Here is a 19111-nt window from a genome sequence, read left to right on the forward strand (position 1 = left end):
ATGTGTGTCTATGTATACACTTTCCATGTTTTGGTTCTGGACTATAGAAAACAAAACAAAACAAAAACAAAACGTGTTCACCAAAAAGTATCTAATCCTATGTAGCACAGAAGAGTTCCAAATTTGGGTTTGGATTTAAGGTCGAGAGGGGCATTGGCTCTACTGGTTAGATAATATATTTGAGCTAATGATGACTAGAGAAAGCAAGCAGTAGCTGTCAACTTCACTATACAATAAAACTGATGAGATATGTACAACATTGGCACCTGGACCATGTGTCCCAAAGTCTGATTCCATCAAGTTTGGAATAGTCTGAATAAGAATTTTAGGTATTTTACATGCATAACCAAACCACTGGGGAAGAGAAAATGAGTTCTATTACACTGGAACCCTAGATGAAAAAGGCACTGGCACACTCTTAGACCATTCACTGTAAGTTTCAGCACAGAAGGCTGTACTTCGAGTTTCTATAGCACCACAAAATCAGTAGGTGACAATATTTGGATTAGTGTTTACCCATGGACATAGATAAAGATAAGGAAATTGTCTACTTTTGGGCTTTGGCTACAAAGAAAAGCACTGAACAATAAAAATAAAAGAACTCTAAAACATCTCAACTATAGTCAACAACAATTCTTTTGGCTTAAAATATTTTCTCTAAAGAAATAAGAGAATTATACACTTAGGGTTTTCCCATTTGTTTGTGTCCAGACTGAGATGATCGAATTCACAATGAAGAACTAATGACTTGATTCTTTTTCTTTGCTAGAAATAGTTGGTATTAAGAGCAAAAGCACATGTGAACTGTAGCTTTAGAAAAATCCAGAATATTGGAGGAGTAATGATTTTATTAAATCTGTAATATTCTGATACAATTGCCCCCATCTAGTAACTACTTTGTCTTAGTTTGTTCTCTCATAACAACGTGGTACATTTTGATTTTGTAAAAATGAAGCTATCTTTGCCCAAACAAAATAATTCTATTTCAGCATGATGGTAGTTATCTTAGAAGCAGGTTCTGTGGGTTAGATCAAAGATACATTGGGTCTCTGATATGAAATTTAAGACTCTGTATGCTTTTAAAAGTGTGAGTTCCAAACTAAGGGCCAATGGTATTCTGGACAATCCATGAATTTTAGGATGGAGTCTACATATTTTTGAAATTGTTGTATTTTGCTATGAACTAGTCTATGACTTTTTTTTTTTTAATCTGATTTTCATGGAGTTCATAATAAAAACAACCTGCTTCCGGGTTCCACGTTCTTAGAGGCTCCTTTACTTTAGTCCCTTTCCACAGTGCAGTGTCGAGAGCAAGACAGGCAGTATTGGTTTTGGTCCTCACCTATGGTTCTCTGTACCAGTGTAACAGGTGTGTGTGTGTGTGTGTGTGTGTGTGTGTGTGTGTGTGTGTGTAATGCTCTGTCAGCACAATGTTGTTGCTATTAGATGGGGGCAGCCATAGCTATGACCTTTGTTACTTTTGCTGAAGCTTCTGGTACTATTTTGAGAAAAAGAGCAATTTCCATCATTTTTCAGTTCATAGGATTTGTACAGTGTTATAATCACCAAAAAGAAGGTGAGTTTGATGTTGACCCATCTATGTCCTATTCTTGTACCTAATCAGATATCATCCTTTTGAGTAATCATTGCCAAAGGTTGCAAATACAGTGAAGATGTCCTACACATAGAGATCACAGCTGACATGTGTAAATGTGCTGGATTTTAAATTTGTGAAAAAAAAATAGAAATTTTCTTTCACTTAAAAATTTATTCAAGAAACAAGCAAAAAATCCAGATTCCTTCTCTTCTAGATGACATTTAGCCTCATTATCAGCAGCAATGTGATTTTTGTTAAAATAACATTTTAAGATAAAATCTATCTAATTTTACTCACTATTACTTTCTTAAGATATTGGAATAGGGCAGTTATGTAGCTTAATTTCCTCTTGTCTGACATGTGGCAGTTTTTTTTTTATTAAAATTAATTTCAAAATACCTGATGAGAATATAGTAATTTTGAGTAACTTGAATATATTGACTATTGTACATTTTTTCAAATAATATGTACTATTTATTTAATTTTATGTGCTTTTAAAGTGGTGGCACATGTCTTTAATGCACTCAGAAAGAAGAGGCAGGCAGATCTCTGAGTTCAAGGCCAGCCTGGTCTATAGAATGAGTTCCATGGCAGCCAGGGATACACAGAGAAACCCTGTCTTAAAAAAAAAAAAAAAAAAAAGTTGTTAGCATGCTACATTTCCTAGTCCTGCTGCTGTTTTCTTGGAGGCTTCTTGTACTGGCCCCCTATGTGAGACAAGGCACATGTCAACTAGGCTTTAGATTGGATCAAACCCTGAATAATTCTTTCCAAGCAGGTCTGTTGTCATTCTTTCTAAGGGCATGGTGGAACACATACATGAAGTAGGAAGTTGGGGTCTGGACCAGTCCTATTCTCCCATTCTGTGAACGGAATGAGTAGGGAACGGTACACCCTTCAGGTAGATGACTATTGTACTAAAATCTTTGACAACCTCTGTCAATGAGATTCCTGATGTGAAAGTGTAGTGAGATAGTCCTTCTCTGGCACTGACCACACCCATTGGGGGGTGGAGCCATGGGCGGAAGTGACCTGTGGAAGGAGGTCGGAGGAGGCCAGGAAAGGTGCTCTCTTTCTGGACAGGAGAGGATCGGGTTGAATTTCCTGGTGTTCATCTGTCTAGGTTGTAAGTTATTTCTCCCTGAATAAACATCTATTCGGCCTATTTGTTTATCCTGATCCTTATTTACCGCGATAGTGAAAGTCCTCAGGAAACCTGAGACCTGGCCTTGCTAATGATAGCCACACAGAGCCGTGAGGCTCAGCTGGTCATCACTGGGTGAGGAAGGGTCAGGGTCACTATAAATCTGAGTCAGAGCCAAGCTCAGGATTTCTTTTTTTTCTTTGTAAAAGCGTAGTTCTTGTCCTGCCTTCCTGGCTTCTTCAAGCTCTCCCAGGGCAGCACGTAGCTCTTGAGAGAGAATTCCTGGTGACTCGCGCTCCTTCATGATCCAATCTAGGGCCATGTGGCTTCGCATCTTTTCATCTAAAGAATATTGGGAATAATAGGAGATGACTTCCTAGAACCAAGAAACAAAAGTTCAGAGTGTCAATAAACAGAAACAAAAGCACTGTGGGCAATGTCGTCTATACTTCTCCAGTCATATGGCCTTCAAACAACTCTTACTTTCAAAATCTGAAACCAAATCCCATTGACATACTTCTGAAAAGGAAATGATGAACTAATCTAGTCCTGCAAAGCCTGTCACTCCAGGCCGAGTCAAAACGTACCACTAGGAATGACAAGTAATGTTCACAAAGACACAGAAATACTTCATTTATCCATTGCCCAGTACGATTGCCTTTGACAAGACAGAAAGAGGAAAGGGCTACACAGACAAGTTGAGGTAGACAGAGGTTTGTACATGCCTATTACATTAAAAGGAAGCATCCAGTAAAGGGGACTTTAGAAGATTTTGAAACCCAAGACTCTACTTCCTAGAAGGTGTGCTTTGTTTTTGGGACACAGGCCAACAGCAGAATGCTTGTGAGAAAACTCCAAGGAAACAAGAGTCTTGTGACCACAGTTTCTTCAAAAGCACAAAACTGTTCTTGGAATGTGTTTTCATGCTCCTCCCAGGTGTACCAGTTAGGAGTAAGTACTTCAGATTATTCATTACAACTGGCTATTGCCTCTATGGAAAAACACTTTTGCCACATGCAGTTTGCCCTCCATGTATGGATTGCTCTTGTGATTATACCTTTTACTCATGTGACTCCTTTTAACTCTCAGAGTATAAATGGATTGATGCTCCAAATAAACTGAACTATTGCATGAGACTTCAGTATGCCTCATTTTAAACTCCATTCTCCCAGGTGCCACCGCCTTTAGAGTGGTAAACACTTTGTTAGCATAAGGAAGACAAATGTCCTAATAGCTCACAATCAGTGCAGAGGGAACTTCCAAAATGTATTGTAGAATGGAGACATTATCATTATTGGTATTACAGTGATACCTTTGTGATTTTTTTTTTACTTTTGCAAACAATTAACAATTAACCACTCCTTTCATTTCTTCTATGAAAAAAATATCAATCCATCATGCTGTCACATATATGTTTGATCATAGGGAATGGATGCATTGCTTATTTTTATTTTCAGGAACATATGGTATTTATTTATGACCTTAACAAATTAAAAACAATCATGGAAAAGTGTTTATAACCAATCCAACATATTTCAAAGGACTTTCATAAAATCAAAGGAAAGGAAAAAAATAGCTAAAGCCATTGTCAGCTACTCATTTCTTTTCCATTTTGACATTTTGAAAGCCAGACTTTCCAAGCAAAGAACAACTAAAAATTACAGGGTTTGTAGTGCCTTCACCCTCATCTTGATTACTGTAGAGTTTTAGTTCTTCATACAAATTCTTATTAGGAAATTCTCAAAAATAAACTATTGTCCTTCAAATTCTGATGAGTTAAAAAAAAAAAAAAAGGATAAATCTCAGAGGACAACAGGAAAAAAGCATTAAACACATAGGATAGAATTTACACTTGGTATTAAAAAGAGGAAGGGTTCCTATTGTAAGTTATCGGGGCTTCAGAGAGGAGGCTTACAGCAGGCAGGTTGGGGTTTGCTAAAAAAGTTCTGGTCTGAGGGCCAAAAGGAAATAAACAGGCCCACACATGCATTTCTCTTGTGGCTCTTTATTCAAGAAATGTTATTCCCAAAAAGCTCACTCTCTCTCTCTCAAATGCTCTCTTTAAGATTTCTCTCTAAAAGCTCTCTCCTCAAAAGTTCTTTCTTTAAAAGCTCTCTTAAAGTTCTCTTAAGATCTAAAAGTTCCTTGTAAAAATTCTCCTGAGGTCCTTCTAAAAAGTCTCCAAAAAGTTCCTTCTAAAAATTCTCTAAAAGTGCCTTCTATCTCACAAGCTTCTAGTTTTTGTATCTGTAGCAACATTTAACAACTCTCTAACAATAGAGCATGCATATCTCTTAGAGCAAGGAAGGCCAGTAGAATCTTGAGAAAAGCAGGTGCCTTCAGTCTTCCCTGTGAAAGTGACTTGCAAAATGTCCTGGCAAACTTTAGTGTCAGGGGAGATGTGACTTGCGACATGTGCTGTTAATTTATTAAAGGGGACTTCTCAGCGCTATATCAAAGGAAAAACCTAAGGCTAAGTAGTGTGAGATCTAGAGGCTGCAGCTCTTACTGCTAATGCCCTGGAGAGAAGGAATTCCTTTCTCTGGGGCCTATTTTGAGAATATGAATCACCCAGCATTATTCTATATATAGCCAAATTTGCAGGAACATATATTCTGGAGCTGATACCTAGAATATTAATTGATACTTCTGTAATAAATGATAAAGGCTCCCAGCATTTCACCCCTTTTCAGTTTATTTTTTTTAAGGTGTGTAAATCTCTCTCCTTGGGCAGCATAAACTGTGGATGAATAATTTAACCGTGGAAGATAATTTTAAATTAGATTAATTGATTAATACAGTTCTGGGATAATTTGGGATGAATCCCATTATGGAAAAGGGGAATGCTATGGCTTCACAAGTGTTCTACAGAGACAACAGAGGCTATTCAAAGGCCAGGTATCTCCAAGACTTTGCAAGTGAGGTTTCATTCAATGGAATACATGATGATCTTTCTGGGTCAGCCTAGTGATTTGTCAATTGAGATCTCATTGTATGTATGATCCCTGTGGACTGTAGCAGTAAGTAATGAAGGAATACTGAGACCTTGCCTCTGGAAAACAAAGAGGAAACTTTTAAGTTAAAAAAAAAAAAATTAAGGTGACTAACAGTGTGTCCAACTTGATGATCCTTTTCGTTCTTTTTGAGGAATTTTTGGTGTAACAATTCTGTCTGTCTTTATTGTGGATGTTCTGGAAACAGTGGATTCTCTTTCTCTCTATACTGGACAGTGCAAAAGGGGACAGATTCAAAACAGGCATGGTGGATGCACAAGGTAAGTTCAGTACTTCACTTAGAATCCAACACTGTCTTATAGTTGCTTCATTCTGCATTAAGTATAATGGGAGTTCTGATCAACCCTCCGCAGGGCCAACATTCTTAGTGTGGCAATCCCTGACTCAATATTTCCTCACTGTCCCTGCTCTTACTTAATAGGTAAACATAATTTTAAAACAAAGAGATTCATAAACAATGGAGGTTTGGTTGATAAAGGAAGCCTCTTCAAGGTTTGTTAGGCTCCTGGCCTTGTCCTTGACACACTAACCTGTTTCAACTAGAAAGTCTCACCTGTCGAGAGCACTTTGTTTCACGGAGGGCTTTCAGGCTTCCATTCCAGTGCAATAGTTGGAAAACAGTCATCAGTTCCTACAAAACCCAAACATCTGTCATTGATCTGAAAGCAGAAGTGCATGTCAGCAAGAGCTGAGCAGACATAAATCTGACCCTAAAGAAATATGAAACTGTCAGAAACCTTGGGACTTTCCACAGAAGAGAGCACCAAGGCACCCGAAAAATGTCTCCACTCCCTGCTTTACCTTACTTTCAACATGACTTTGCTAAGTGGTTGACAAATGTTTGTCAACACTAAAAATGCACACATTAAAATAATTGTGCACCCCTAAAGTAACTTATGTTGTCAGAACATAGGAGAAATAACTTACAACCAAGTTACACCTATAATGTATCATTTTTTTTTTTTAATTTCCAGAGACTGGAAACATTTCAAATGTTCATATTTAAAAAACAAAGTATGATATATCCATATTACTTAATACGTCATACATAAAAGTTGTTAACATCCTCCAAGCTGCAATACAAACAAATATATGGTGTATTATTAAAGTAAGAGAAAAGCCAGCAATGGTGTGTAGTTTGTGTTTTATTTTAAAAGAACAGAAGATTCCTATATATACATTTGCTTGTAAATGCCTAGAAGAGTTTTTACAATATGCAAAAGAACCTGGTAATAGAGTCTGAGGGTCTTACGTGGTGGTAGAGAATGTACTTTAGCATGCATGAGACCCAACATTGGATCTCCAGCACCAAAAGAAAAAAATAAATTGATCTGTTAACATGTCTGACTTGAGAGAAAGGAGTGGGAGGAATTCTTCCCAGCATTCCCAGCATTCTGGAGAAAAGGTTTTGGGCTTTAAATCATGTAATTAAATGACATTAAAGAAAACAATGGGAATTTTAAGAATTTAAACTGAAAAATAAATGTCTACATTATTAAGAGAAATTTATAGGATCCATTGGCTTTGGACCAAGCTCCTTCCAATGCATGACTCAAAATGGACCAAACCAAAGTAGACTTACTCATGCTAAAGTTCCATATCAACAAGCTGAAATAGATTATTTACCTGACTTTTTCAGGATACAGAAAAGAGAGGGGGATGGAAGGAGGGAGGGAGAGAGAGGGGGAAGGGAAAAATATAGAGAGAGGCAGAAAGAGAGAGAGACAGACAGACAAGGAGAGAAAGAGGGAGAATTTTAGCCAGCATAAAAAGAGAGGTAAGTCCCTTTGCTTTAAGACTGCCTTAAAATACCAACAGTGTGGTTGTGTTCACCTTTAAACAAATGAAGTGTTCCACATTCTGTTCTTTAGCCCGAGAGCACAACTGGTCAGTTCTACTCCCAATCCCCTGTCTGATCTAGGACCAGCAAGCTGAGCATCCCCATTTTCCTAATGCGGCCACAGCTAACAGTTTTTCACTGAAATTAGTGGTGTTTCACCTATTCAGGGATTCCATTTTTGTTCTTGCTTTTTTCTTTCTTTCTTTCTTTTTTTTTTTTTTAAAGCTACATGTCAATTATGAATCCATACCATAAACCACAACCATATAAACACTGGAAAATAATCCCATATAATTAAGGAACTTTCTGCTTATGAAAACTTAGCATCCAGACAGATGTCTTATTGACTATTCATAACAACAGTCTTTTACTGACTGGTTTTACTTCTGTTTGCTCAAGAACATGTTTTTCTTCTGAAACTCCAGAGATGTGAAGTCTTAGATTGTAGGCATGTTAAAATTATCTGGTGCATTTTAGAGCTGTAGGGTTATCGGAGGATCAAGCAGCTCTAGTCTCAGCTCTAAAGCTTCTATTATGGGTCAGTGCTGCTACTTTTCATCTCAACATCCACTTGGCGCATTGTGTGTACTCCGCCATATGACAAGTACCCCAGGGAACACTGAGCTAGCAGTAAAAGCAAAACCATTTGTTTCCATCAATTAAAATCAACACAAATATTAAACAAGTTGCTCCTTCCACACCAAACAAAGACCCCACTGTCCAGCATCCCTAGCCAAATGCCCAGAGACTTGCCCTGCAACAGCCCCTCTTCCCCCTGACCCCATGCAGTTTCACTCCAGCGATTCGCTACACTAATATGAAAAACTGGGAGCGTTTCAATAGACTAATAGGCCTCTCATCACTGTCTGTCAAACCAGTCATCAAAATACTCCCAGGAGGGTAACTCTCTGCTACCTTCTCCAATGCGCCCTTTAAACCCACTTATGCAATACTTTGTAGACACAAAAATGAATATGGATTCATTATGCCTTGATAGAGAACAGGATCTATGTTATAATAAAAGTCCTGTAATAAAAGTCCAATATTTGATGTTTCTTTGATTCAATATAAAAATCTACTTGAATTTTGCATTCATTATATATATATATATCATATTATTTATGTATCATATATGCGTGTTCATGTGGATGTGTGTGTACATGAATATGAATGAGTATAGAGGCCAGAGGTTGACAGAGGTAGGTCTCACTGAACTTGGAGTTTACTGATTTGGCTAGACTGTTGAGAAAGTATTTTCCTGACTCCATCTTCGTGGTGCTATGATGACAACTTTGAGCTACCACACTTGGTTTCTTATGCGGATTCTGAGGGTAGAATTTGAGTCCTCTTGACTATGTGCAAGCACTTTAGCCTGAACTATCTCTTCAGCCCTATATCTATTTTTTAATGAAGAAAAAATTCACTGCTTCTTCATCTCATCCCTCACGACCCCAAATCTGCAGTTGGTTTTATTTTATTGTATTGTTTTTTATTTTTTACAGATTTATTTATTATATATACTGTGGCCTGCCTGCATGTATAGGTGCAGACCAGAAGAGGGCGCCAGATCTCACTATAGATGGTTTGTGAGCCACCATGTGGTTGCTGGAAATTGAATTCAGGACCTCTAGAAGAGCAGTCAGTGCTCTTAACCTCTGAGCCATCTCTCCAGCCCTGCAGTTCATTTTAAATTTAACTTTCTTCCAGTTCTGTAGCTCAAACTCAAGACTTTGCACAAACCTGGCAAGCTTCCTACAAGTGAGCTATATTCACAGTCCCTATGTAAATTTGGCAACCAAAAGAGACAAGCTGGACCTGTGTTGCAGCTTTTAGTACCCATCCTAGAATTGCCCTCAAGTGATCCTGTTTAAGAAACAACGTATTGCTAACACAGCTCTTGATTCCCATTGGTGTACACTCTCTTCTTCCTCCAGGATCCTCTGGAACCACCTGCTCATCTGTGAGTCAATGGCTGCCTCTTGTGGATACAGTGCTGTCATTCCACCTGGCCAATCACCCATGACTTTAGAATCCATGGTTACGCTGTGAACAGAACCAGAGAGCTTTTTCATGCTCCTTGGCAACCTTGATCCCTCAAAGGCTTCCTAAAAAGACTTGTACTGTTCCTGCCTTGTGGAGGAGGGTCATTTACTTCCCCACTGCTCTAGTTTGTCTAAAAAGTACTTCCTCCTCAGTGTGGCTCTGGTTCTTACATTTCTTTGGGAAAGCTGGCCTCCTTCTCATATATTCTACACTGGATTAGTCTTTGCTCTGCTGTGTAGAAACACTTGTCTTCATAGTATAAGGTATACTCAATTATTTATACACACTTCCTGTCCATTTCTTTATTTCCCTTCAAGAGACCAAAGTCTTTTAGTTGTTTGTTGCTATACAGCTCTGGCTGTCCTAGAATTCCCTATGTAGACCAGCCTGTCCTCGAGCTCAGAGAGCTGTCTGTTTCTTCCTCCCAAATGCTGGGATTAAAGGTGTGGGCCACAACTTCCCAAGTCTCTGTGAGTTGATGCTTAACCCAGTGCTTCTATGCTCTGTCAGACTGGGAGGGAAATAAATCCATGCAATATTTCAGAAGACATCTGAAAGGAACTGTTTTCTAGTTTCATTGTGATTCTTGTTGCCTGGTTTTTACCCTGGCTTTGTACTTTATCAACCCCTGTCCTGTACAGAAACTTGTAGTCACCTATTCTACAATGGCCTTTTCTGCTCTTATGTTGTGGAGTTTGTTAAATAAACCAATTTCAAAGTCTGGGGAGACTGGCTGGACTGAAAGGAAAGTGGAAGCCAGTTTTTAGGGTGAGGTATGGGAGGCAAGATTTAAACTAATTTGTGAGTATTCTGGATCTTTAAAAAAAAAAAAAAACTGGCATTTTGTGCCAGGCATTGTAACACATATGTTCAACTTCAGTGTTTGAGAGGCAGCAACAGGCAGATCTCTGTGGGTTCAAGCTAAGCCTGGACTACATACTGAAACCTACTGAAACTATTTTTTTTTATTTTGTAATATTATATATCTTAATCACTGAGCTTTTTAAAAGCATCTTTCAATTCTTTGTCTGGGAAATTCTGGACCTGCCTGGCATCAAGCCTGGCTTCCCACTGGTGAGGTCTGGGCAGCCCTGGAGGCTCTGCCCCAGTTTGATACTCAGCTTGATAGCTTTTGAGCAAAGGTCTTTGTATTTTTAGTTTGTACTGGGCCCCACAAATTAGGTAACCGTTCTTGGTCATCAAAGTAAATTGTAAACTGAATGGTGAATGAAGCCTGTGTTCCCTTTGCTCTGTGGGGAAATTGCAGTTGCTGCTTGCTCTCCATTTTTACTGTCATTCAGTTCCTTTAATTTTGCAACAACTGGGCTCTGTCCTAGAAACTGCCTGCCTGGTTCCACCTACTAGAGACAATGGCTTTTCAGCTACTTTGAGTGGGAGAAAAAGGCTCATTGCCTCTCCCTGGATCTCTGGGAGACTGGCTTGGCTCTGTGATTCATCAGAAATAAGAAAAACAAACACTGTAAATGGAGAACTTGGAAAACAGGTGGGCACCATCTCCCCACCCAAGAGAATGAGTTTAAGAGGAAATTTGTTTATGGGATGAGGCTTTAAAAGGCGACCTGGGGAATTTAGCACAGATGTAAATAAACAACTCCTCCTTGGGTTGCATTAGTCTTTAGAATAAATATATTAACCAGCTTCAGTCAAATTCTGCCTAGAATCTGACCTTGACAAGACCCAGCGCCTGCTGGTTGCCACTTCTGCCCCTCCCCCAAAGAGCAGGCAGTTTCTCTCTGGGCAGCCTACCTTAAAACAGGCAGCCCCTTCTCTCCCAAGAAGAGAAGATAAGCCAAAGCCTGTTAAGAATCCCTCAGCGCCGCACTGCAGGACCAATCCGCTGAAGGAGACTCCAGTCGTTTGTTTTTTTTTTTTTTTTTTTTTTTTTCACTATTGTCATTCATTCCCTGATCCAAACACTCTTCGGTGACATCCCCAGTGACGGTGACTCAGTTGTGTTTCTGCTGAAACTGCCCCAGTCTGTATTCACTTCCCCCGGCAGGTGGGCAGAAGGAGAAGGGAAAGCTTACCTACCTGTGCCTCATCCCGACTCCGAGGGTTTGGGGTTTCCCTGCTTTCTGTCGTTCCCTTTGTCCCCAACCTGCCCCCAGCCTTCTTTGTGAAACTTTTGCAGGGTGTGATTTAAATGATTATGATTTAAATACCTTACTACAGGCTACACGGAAAGCAGACCAGGAAGGCAAGGGTTAAAGTGATCACCTGCATTGGCAGAGTAAACCAATCATGTTCAAAATCATTATTTTTTAAAATACATACTAAATCACATACAACTTCTAGGTACGGGGGTGGCAGTGAGTGGGTCCTACACCTGGGCTGGGTAACACAGTAGAGCTAGCCCTGAAGTTGTAGGTGTGGGAGAACCCACCCTGAGGGTGTGGGAGAACTGACCCCTTGCTCATCCCTTCAGGGGGTCAAATAGCAAGGGCAATGATGGAGAACTCACCCTGGAGGTGAAGACAGGGCAGAGACGGCCAGCTGATCAACCCCACAACTACTCAGACCCAGGACCAGGGTTAAGTGTTGGCCCATCCCCAACATCCATCTCATCTGTGAAATGCTGGATTGGGAAGTGGTCCTGGGACCCAGGGCAAGATATCTCCACAGCACAGGGCAGCAAAAGGATGTCCAGGAATAGTGTCCAGGCCCAGTGTCGATAATGTAGCTGAGGCCAGGGCCCTCCAGCCGAACTAATGATTCTACGGGATGGACGCCTGCATGTAAAGATGCATGGATAAAGGGGTTTACTGTGTGACTCACTGTGTCACACTGCAGCTTCTGTACATTTTCCCTTTCTTCCACTTTTTTCTTTTTTTATATTAAATTTTGTTTTGTTTTATTTGGGGGGGCGTTGCAGGGGCAGAGGGCGGATGCAAGGATGCATGAGATGCGTGGGATCGGGATGCATGATGTAAAAGGCAAAAAGAATAAATAAAAAAGAGATTTAAAAAATATTCCTTAAAGACGAAACCTAAATGACTTTCCCCCTTATGAGAAGAGCTGTTCTGGATGATTTATAAATGTCCAGAACTTTAGCTCTATAAAATGACACTATTTTTTTTTTATTATTTAGCAGAAAATAAAAATAAGTTTCAGACTGGGCAAGCTCACAGACGTAAAGTGACAGGCACCCACACCACACATGGGTGGCTGCATGCCTTTTCTCTTCTGCTATTCTTTTGCTTGTTATTTTCTCCTATGCTTGGGGTTAGATTGTGGGAGAGGGTTACAGATCCTTTATAGTTTCCCCCATTTATTGTAAGGCAGTGGGCCATGAAGCATTTTGGCAGGGAGCTACCTAACCTCTTGTGAAGTTTGTGATTACCTAAAAGTGTCAGGGTAAATCCATCCATCATGCAGCCTCCAACATTTCAAGTAACAATCCTTCAGAGTCACCCTTAAACTTCATGGAGTGTTTACCATATGCCAGGCTGTTCTAGACTCTTATTATTTCACCATCACACTGGCACTGTGAGGTAGCACTGGTATTTCCTCAGATTTATACACAAATGAAGAAACACAATTGGCGACAAGGAACGGAGTAAGGCTAAAACCAGCCAGTCTATCCCTCTGTCCTCATTCAGTACAGAGAAAAGTTGGTGGCTTTGGGAGTCAGCTGCAGCACAAAGATTAAGTTTTACCATGATAAACATTTTTGTTCATAAAATTTTTATAAGTCTAATTATTTCTTGAAACCAAACCTAAGAAAATAGAAGTACTGAAAGTGAGGTTGTACTATTCCATATTAATTTTTGCTGGTATTCTATGTCATTGGATATTTGACTTTATTTAAACTTAGCTGTTTAGAGGGACACACACTGACTGCCAAGTCATTACTGAATTTTTATCTGTCTAGACAAGTATGTGAAAAGAATCAGATGTGTAAGAAAAGGAAAGAGATTGTCTTGCGTGTGTCTGAAGCCTGGAGCTCAGTCATTTGCTAAGTGAAGATAATCTTCCTTGGATAACATGTGAATGATAACAACTACCTCATATGACTGTTGTAAGGTTTAAATTATACTAATAATTGTCAAATGCTCAATATTATGCCAAAGAAAGTATCAAATGAGAATCAGATACCAAGGTTATTGTCATTAATGTTATTTTTATACTGTATAAATACAGATAGAATAAGCCAATTTAATTAGAAAACATCTGTAAGCCAAAAATGTTTATAGTGCAGTTAGCCCAGTGAACGACACAGCCAAGCAGATTACACCTCCAACATATTCAAAACACAGTTGGCTTGCAGTTAAGCAAAACTTTATAATATAGTATTAAAATCTTCTGTGATTTATTGAGCAATATACTGAAGAGACAAGGAACTGTGCTGTTTGCATGGCTTCATAAAAGTGTGAAATTATAAACTGAGGACTGTGTGCGGTAAATAACAGAGTTCCTCCACTGTCTTTGCTTGTCAACTGTGGATGACATGTTGCTAATGTTGGTTTCCCTGATAGGAGGGAGAGGCACATCTTGTTTAATAGAGTATAAGAACCGAAAAAGAAGGAGGAGAAGAAGAAATATCAGAAATGAAATAGTAGCTTTGAATGTACCACTATGGAAATCCTTATCTGCCTTCAGGAAATAAAGGAAGAGATGGTCACAAACAAAATTTTTAATCACAACCATTTGATTTTGTTTAAAGGGGTCTTAGTCCTGAAGAGCTGGTGAAGTGTTACTGGGTTGTAAAACAGGCATTACTCATCTATTTCTAAGAGATGTAAAGTGACAGACGCCATATGAAGGTCTGCAGGGTTTTAAATGGATGCATTCCATTTTACCCTGTTGTTTTCTTCTCTTTGAGGACAGTTTTGTTTGAAAAACAAATCTATATCTATATCTATATGTATCTATCTATATCTATCTATCTATCTATCTATCTATATATATATACACTCTTTATTGTTCTCCTTTTTTGTTGTAAGACAGAGGCCCTCAAGATTTCGGGCAGAGAGCTTCATGAGGGCAGAGTGTGACATGATTGCTATTTGATATAGGTTAGTGAATGTTGCTAAAATGCAGTCACCATGCTAAATTCTAAAAGGGTAAACTTTAAAAAATCAGATTGTTGGACCAGAAGATTCTAGCGCTAATGATAGGAGTTACAAGTTTTGAGTCTGGAGAGATGCCTTAGTAACTAAGTATAACTGTAGCTCCAGGGAGATCTGATGTTCTGCCCTCCACAGACACCTAAATTTATGTGCACACATACACATACACACATTCTCTCTCTCTCTCTCTCTCTCTCTCTCTCAAAAAGGAAGGAGGGAGGGAAGGAGGGAAGGAAGGAAGGAAGGAAGAAAGATAGTTGCACATTTCCCAGGCTTCTGAATTGGATCATCAAATAAATAACTGGCATGGAGTTAGGTACCTGAAACTCCAGCATAGTCTTCCCCATGTTTGACTCCAACATGTAATGATAAGCTCCGACACTTGTGCTGGGATCATCCGCATCATCTAAAGTGCCCTAGGGAAGGAAAGCAAACAAAACAATGTCACTAATAATTCCTTCCCTTCTTTGAATGAATAGGACCTAATCCTATTATTTGCCTACAGGTATTGATATCATGACTCAAGTAAAGAATGCTTTATAATCAGCTTGAATGTGACTTTTGCTTAAATGCTAGCAGATTGTATAACTGTTGATGGGATAATAATCTCAAAGCACAAATTCCTATATTTTTTTTTTAAGGATTTCTTGTCAGGGATGAATTAATGCTTATGTGACTGCTCTCCATGGCTGTCATTGTGGCTTACTGAAATCTTACAGGGTTGACCTTATCCAGCTTTCAGGCAAGACTGCATAATAGAAATTGAAAGAACTGTGCAGGTGTTTTCCTGCCTGACTCTTAAAGGGAGGTTTTCATAATAAGCTGCTGCTGACACCAGGGATATTGGTTTATATATATTTCTCACTCTCAGACTATTTAATATTTAAAAAGCAATGTGGGTAAAAGGTAGAAATAAGATTCCTTTCCAGCCTGGTTGTGAGGAATGACACTAAGCAGCAAATGCAAGCTCTGGAATGCCATTCAGGCTTCCTTCAGTATCCCATTGCCTTGGATTCCCAGGATGGTGGGCAATAGCAATGTTGTGAGACTGAACAAACAACTGTCAGCATTAGACAGCAGGAAATGTATAGCTTTGAATGCAATAACATTAACACACTGCTCCTGAAATATTTATGTTGGACTTTTAAATATCCAGAAGCTTGCAAGCCATATATATTCTCTCTCTTTACAAATTTCCATGAAAAAAAAGACAAATTACATTTACATTGAGGGCCCTTCCCTGTTCCTAAGTAAATTCCACATGTATATAAAACAGGCATCATTTTCCTAACTTTTCTTCTTCAAAGGCACTTGAAATTTACAGGGCCAGAAAATAAAGATTTCCTTTTATCTTCAGACCAGATATAGTGCAGAACTCTACTTTCTCCTAGCTAGGCTACTAGCCCTTCTGTCCTGCTGCCCTGTCTCTTCTCCAAGTGATAAGGAGAAAGCATCCTTAACAATCTGATCATCTCCTTCATGAGCAGTTGCCCTGGAAAGACAGAATCTGTCAATTCAGCTCAGGAGGGAAAAAAAAGGGAGGGGGTGCTGGCACAATGGCCACTGATACCAGCACTCACTCAGGAGGCATTAGCGTGCAGATTCCTGTGAGTCTGAAACTAGCCTGGTCTACACAGTGAGTTTGAGAACAACCAGGAATACATAGTAAGACCCTGTCTAAAGAAAAGGGGGAAGCTGGGTGTTGGTGGCACATGCCTTTAATCCCAGTACTTGGGAGGCAGAGCCAGGCAGATCTCTGTGAGTCTGAGGCAAGCCTGGTCTACAGAGTGAGTTCCAGGACAGCCTCAAAACCACAGAGAAACCCTGTCTTGAAAAACCAAAAAGAAAAGAAAAGGGGGCAGAAGAAAAGTGACAGAGTTTGGCCTTCTATGATTCAAATTCCTTCCCATAAGCGCACACAGAAAACCATTAGATGGGGCCCGTGTTTCCTGTGTGGCTTACAGATGGAGGAATTTCCAATCATTTATTGAACAAATAAATATCTAGTCCTGGATTGCTGAGAAAGTTGCCTGTTTAAATTTTTAAGACACATTTTGTTGTTTTCATTTTTTTCTCAATGCATTTCTCAATGCATTTAATTGAACTTACCAGAAGATATAAACTGCTAGGAACCATGATTTTTCTAACACACAGAGCTCTCAATGAACACAAAAGCAAGCATTGAAATCAGTGTGATCATGTGATCTTCCTCAATCTGAAACTTAATCAGTTTTGGTTCTGGCATGTCAAGGGTATTAGCAAGATAAACAATGGGGGGGCCAGTTTCACCTTCATGATTTCTAACCAAAGGATCCATTTTGCTTAACTTTAATGAGTAGATGGGCAAAATTTTAACTTGAATATTGTTGAAATAGGAAATTTTCTTACTTTATTATTTCCCAAGATACAAATGTCCTCATGTTCACCTAGAAGCCACCGCTTGCCTCCCTTTGGTACTCACACTGGTGGAGGCCACTGCTTCCTGAACACTCTCCATGATGAACTCCTTGGTGATCCTTCGGGAGGGCAGCTCATTGAAGAGAGAGTTGATGAGAGCCACTTTAGCTGCATCCCGCCTGGCCTCAGCTCTACTTAAGCAGCACTTGGGAAGAAAGCAGGGGGACAGTTATTAAAGAAGTCAGCATCTCACCATTCCAACACTGCAGCAATTGACCTCTGTGCTTTTCTATTTATACCTGCACACGGGTCTGGATGTAACCTTTGAACTAGTTAATCTGTGCCTTGATGGCCTTTTTAGTAAAATAATAGTAGGAGTGAAGTTGAAATTGATTAATTGATACGAAGAAAGCACCAAGAATGGTCATGGTACACGATACATAGTCATACTCCAGGAAAGCATGTCAGTGATATATATTTTACTTTTATGATAGCTATAAGAATATATAAGTTAGTGCAAGGATACTACTGTCAGTGCTTTCTGCTTTAAACTTTCCTAGCATCTGTTCTCCATCTTTTTTCTAGAAATAGTTCACTGATTTTCTCGAGGGCTGACCTTTATACTCATATAGTTTGGGTAGGAATCAAAACCATTTGGTTTCCCCAAAACTGGGGCCACAGACAGCCTATGCTCAGTAACTTATTAAATACATTTTTAAAAGTTTGGCATGGTGACAACACCCTATAATCCCAGTACTTCAAAGGCTGACGCTATGATAATTTTGAGGCTAACTTAGGCTAGAGAGGGACTGTAGGACTTTAGCTCAGTTGTAGAGTACTTGCTTAGTATGCATAAGGCCCTGGGTTTGAATCCTAATACTTTGAAATATTTTTTCCAGTGTTCCCAATATAATGTTAGTTTCCACCCTCCAAGCCTGTTTCCCTTGTTGTTTACATGGACTTGCCTGAGTGTCTCCCTTCCGTTCTGTTCACTCAGTCTCTTTTCCTAATTCTTAAAACTTCACATTCTTTGAGTTCTACTTTGGCGTAGAATTTGGGGGTCCAGAGAGAGGTAGAAGTCTTATGAGAGCTAGAATAAAGCCATACCTTTAGAGCATTTAAAACATGATGATTGCTCTCTAAGAGGCTCCTATGAACACAGAGCTAGACAATAAGGTTCCTAATAAGAAACTGGTCTCGTGAAAAGAAGTTCAGGCTCCAGACAAGTCAGTGAGGTAGCCAGGCAGCCCAGGCTTGTAAGATCTAGTCCCCCTGAGCTTTGGGGCTATTTCCTTATACACGGCTCCTACTACCTAAAATGTGAGGCTTCCAGAAACATGATGATGTGTGGTATGAAGGGACAGGTAAAGTACTGAGGCTCACTCTTCACTTTTCAGTTTCACAGCCTCACAGGTTCTGTTCCCTCAACCGGAAAAACCAAATCCTTCTCATGTGCTTTCATCACTCTACTCTGCATTGGCCTCACTGACTCGTCCTCAGACACTTACAATCTTGCATCCTTTAGAGCCCAGCTTTTCCTTCCCACTTCCACCATCCCAGTTTGAATCCAAGACCACAGTCTAGGTCTCCAAACCTTCCAAATAGCAGGAATGCTCTAGTGTAACAATCACATAGGTGACAATTGATCACTTCTTTTGACCCTTCTTTTGTTCCCTGTCGAAACCAGGAAAAGTGCTTTGATTTAAGATGCTTGTGTGATGGGAGATGTCCTTCTGCATGCTGTGAACATATGTTTCTCTTATTGGTTGATGAATAAAGCTGATTTGACCAATGGACAGGAAGGACATAGCCAGGCAGGAAATATAGGCGGATGATCAGACTAGGAGAAGTCTGGGAAGAGGAACTCAGAGAGTGAGGAGAGAGACACCATGTAGCTATCATGAAGATGGGATGCCTGGGCATTCTCTGGTAAGCCAAGACTACATGGAGACGCATAAATTAATAGAAACTGGTTATTAATTAAGA

General features: G+C 39.6%; 1 protein-coding gene across 2 annotated transcripts in view; it reads right to left on the bottom strand.

Annotated features, from left to right (window-relative positions):
- Window positions 1-2793: 2793 nt before the first annotated feature.
- Window positions 2794-19111, bottom strand: part of Lix1 (limb and CNS expressed 1) — a 48036-nt gene continuing 31718 nt past the window's right edge. Inside the window, exons 3-6 of one of the 2 annotated variants that reach the window (XM_051206106.1) lie at window positions 17190-17330; window positions 15049-15144; window positions 6309-6386; window positions 2794-3117 (exon numbers count right to left, since the gene is read on the bottom strand). In XM_051206106.1, the coding sequence (XP_051062063.1) occupies window positions 2830-3117; window positions 6309-6386; window positions 15049-15144; window positions 17190-17330 (603 nt within the window). In that variant the 3' untranslated portion in view covers window positions 2794-2829. The remainder of the gene's footprint in view (window positions 3118-6308; window positions 6387-15048; window positions 15145-17189; window positions 17331-19111) is intronic. The other variant, XM_051206107.1, reaches the window with a different exon arrangement.

The sequence above is a fragment of the Phodopus roborovskii genome, unplaced genomic scaffold (assembly GCF_943737965.1).
Source record: "Phodopus roborovskii unplaced genomic scaffold, PHOROB, whole genome shotgun sequence".
NCBI classification, from domain to species: domain Eukaryota; kingdom Metazoa; phylum Chordata; class Mammalia; order Rodentia; family Cricetidae; genus Phodopus; species Phodopus roborovskii.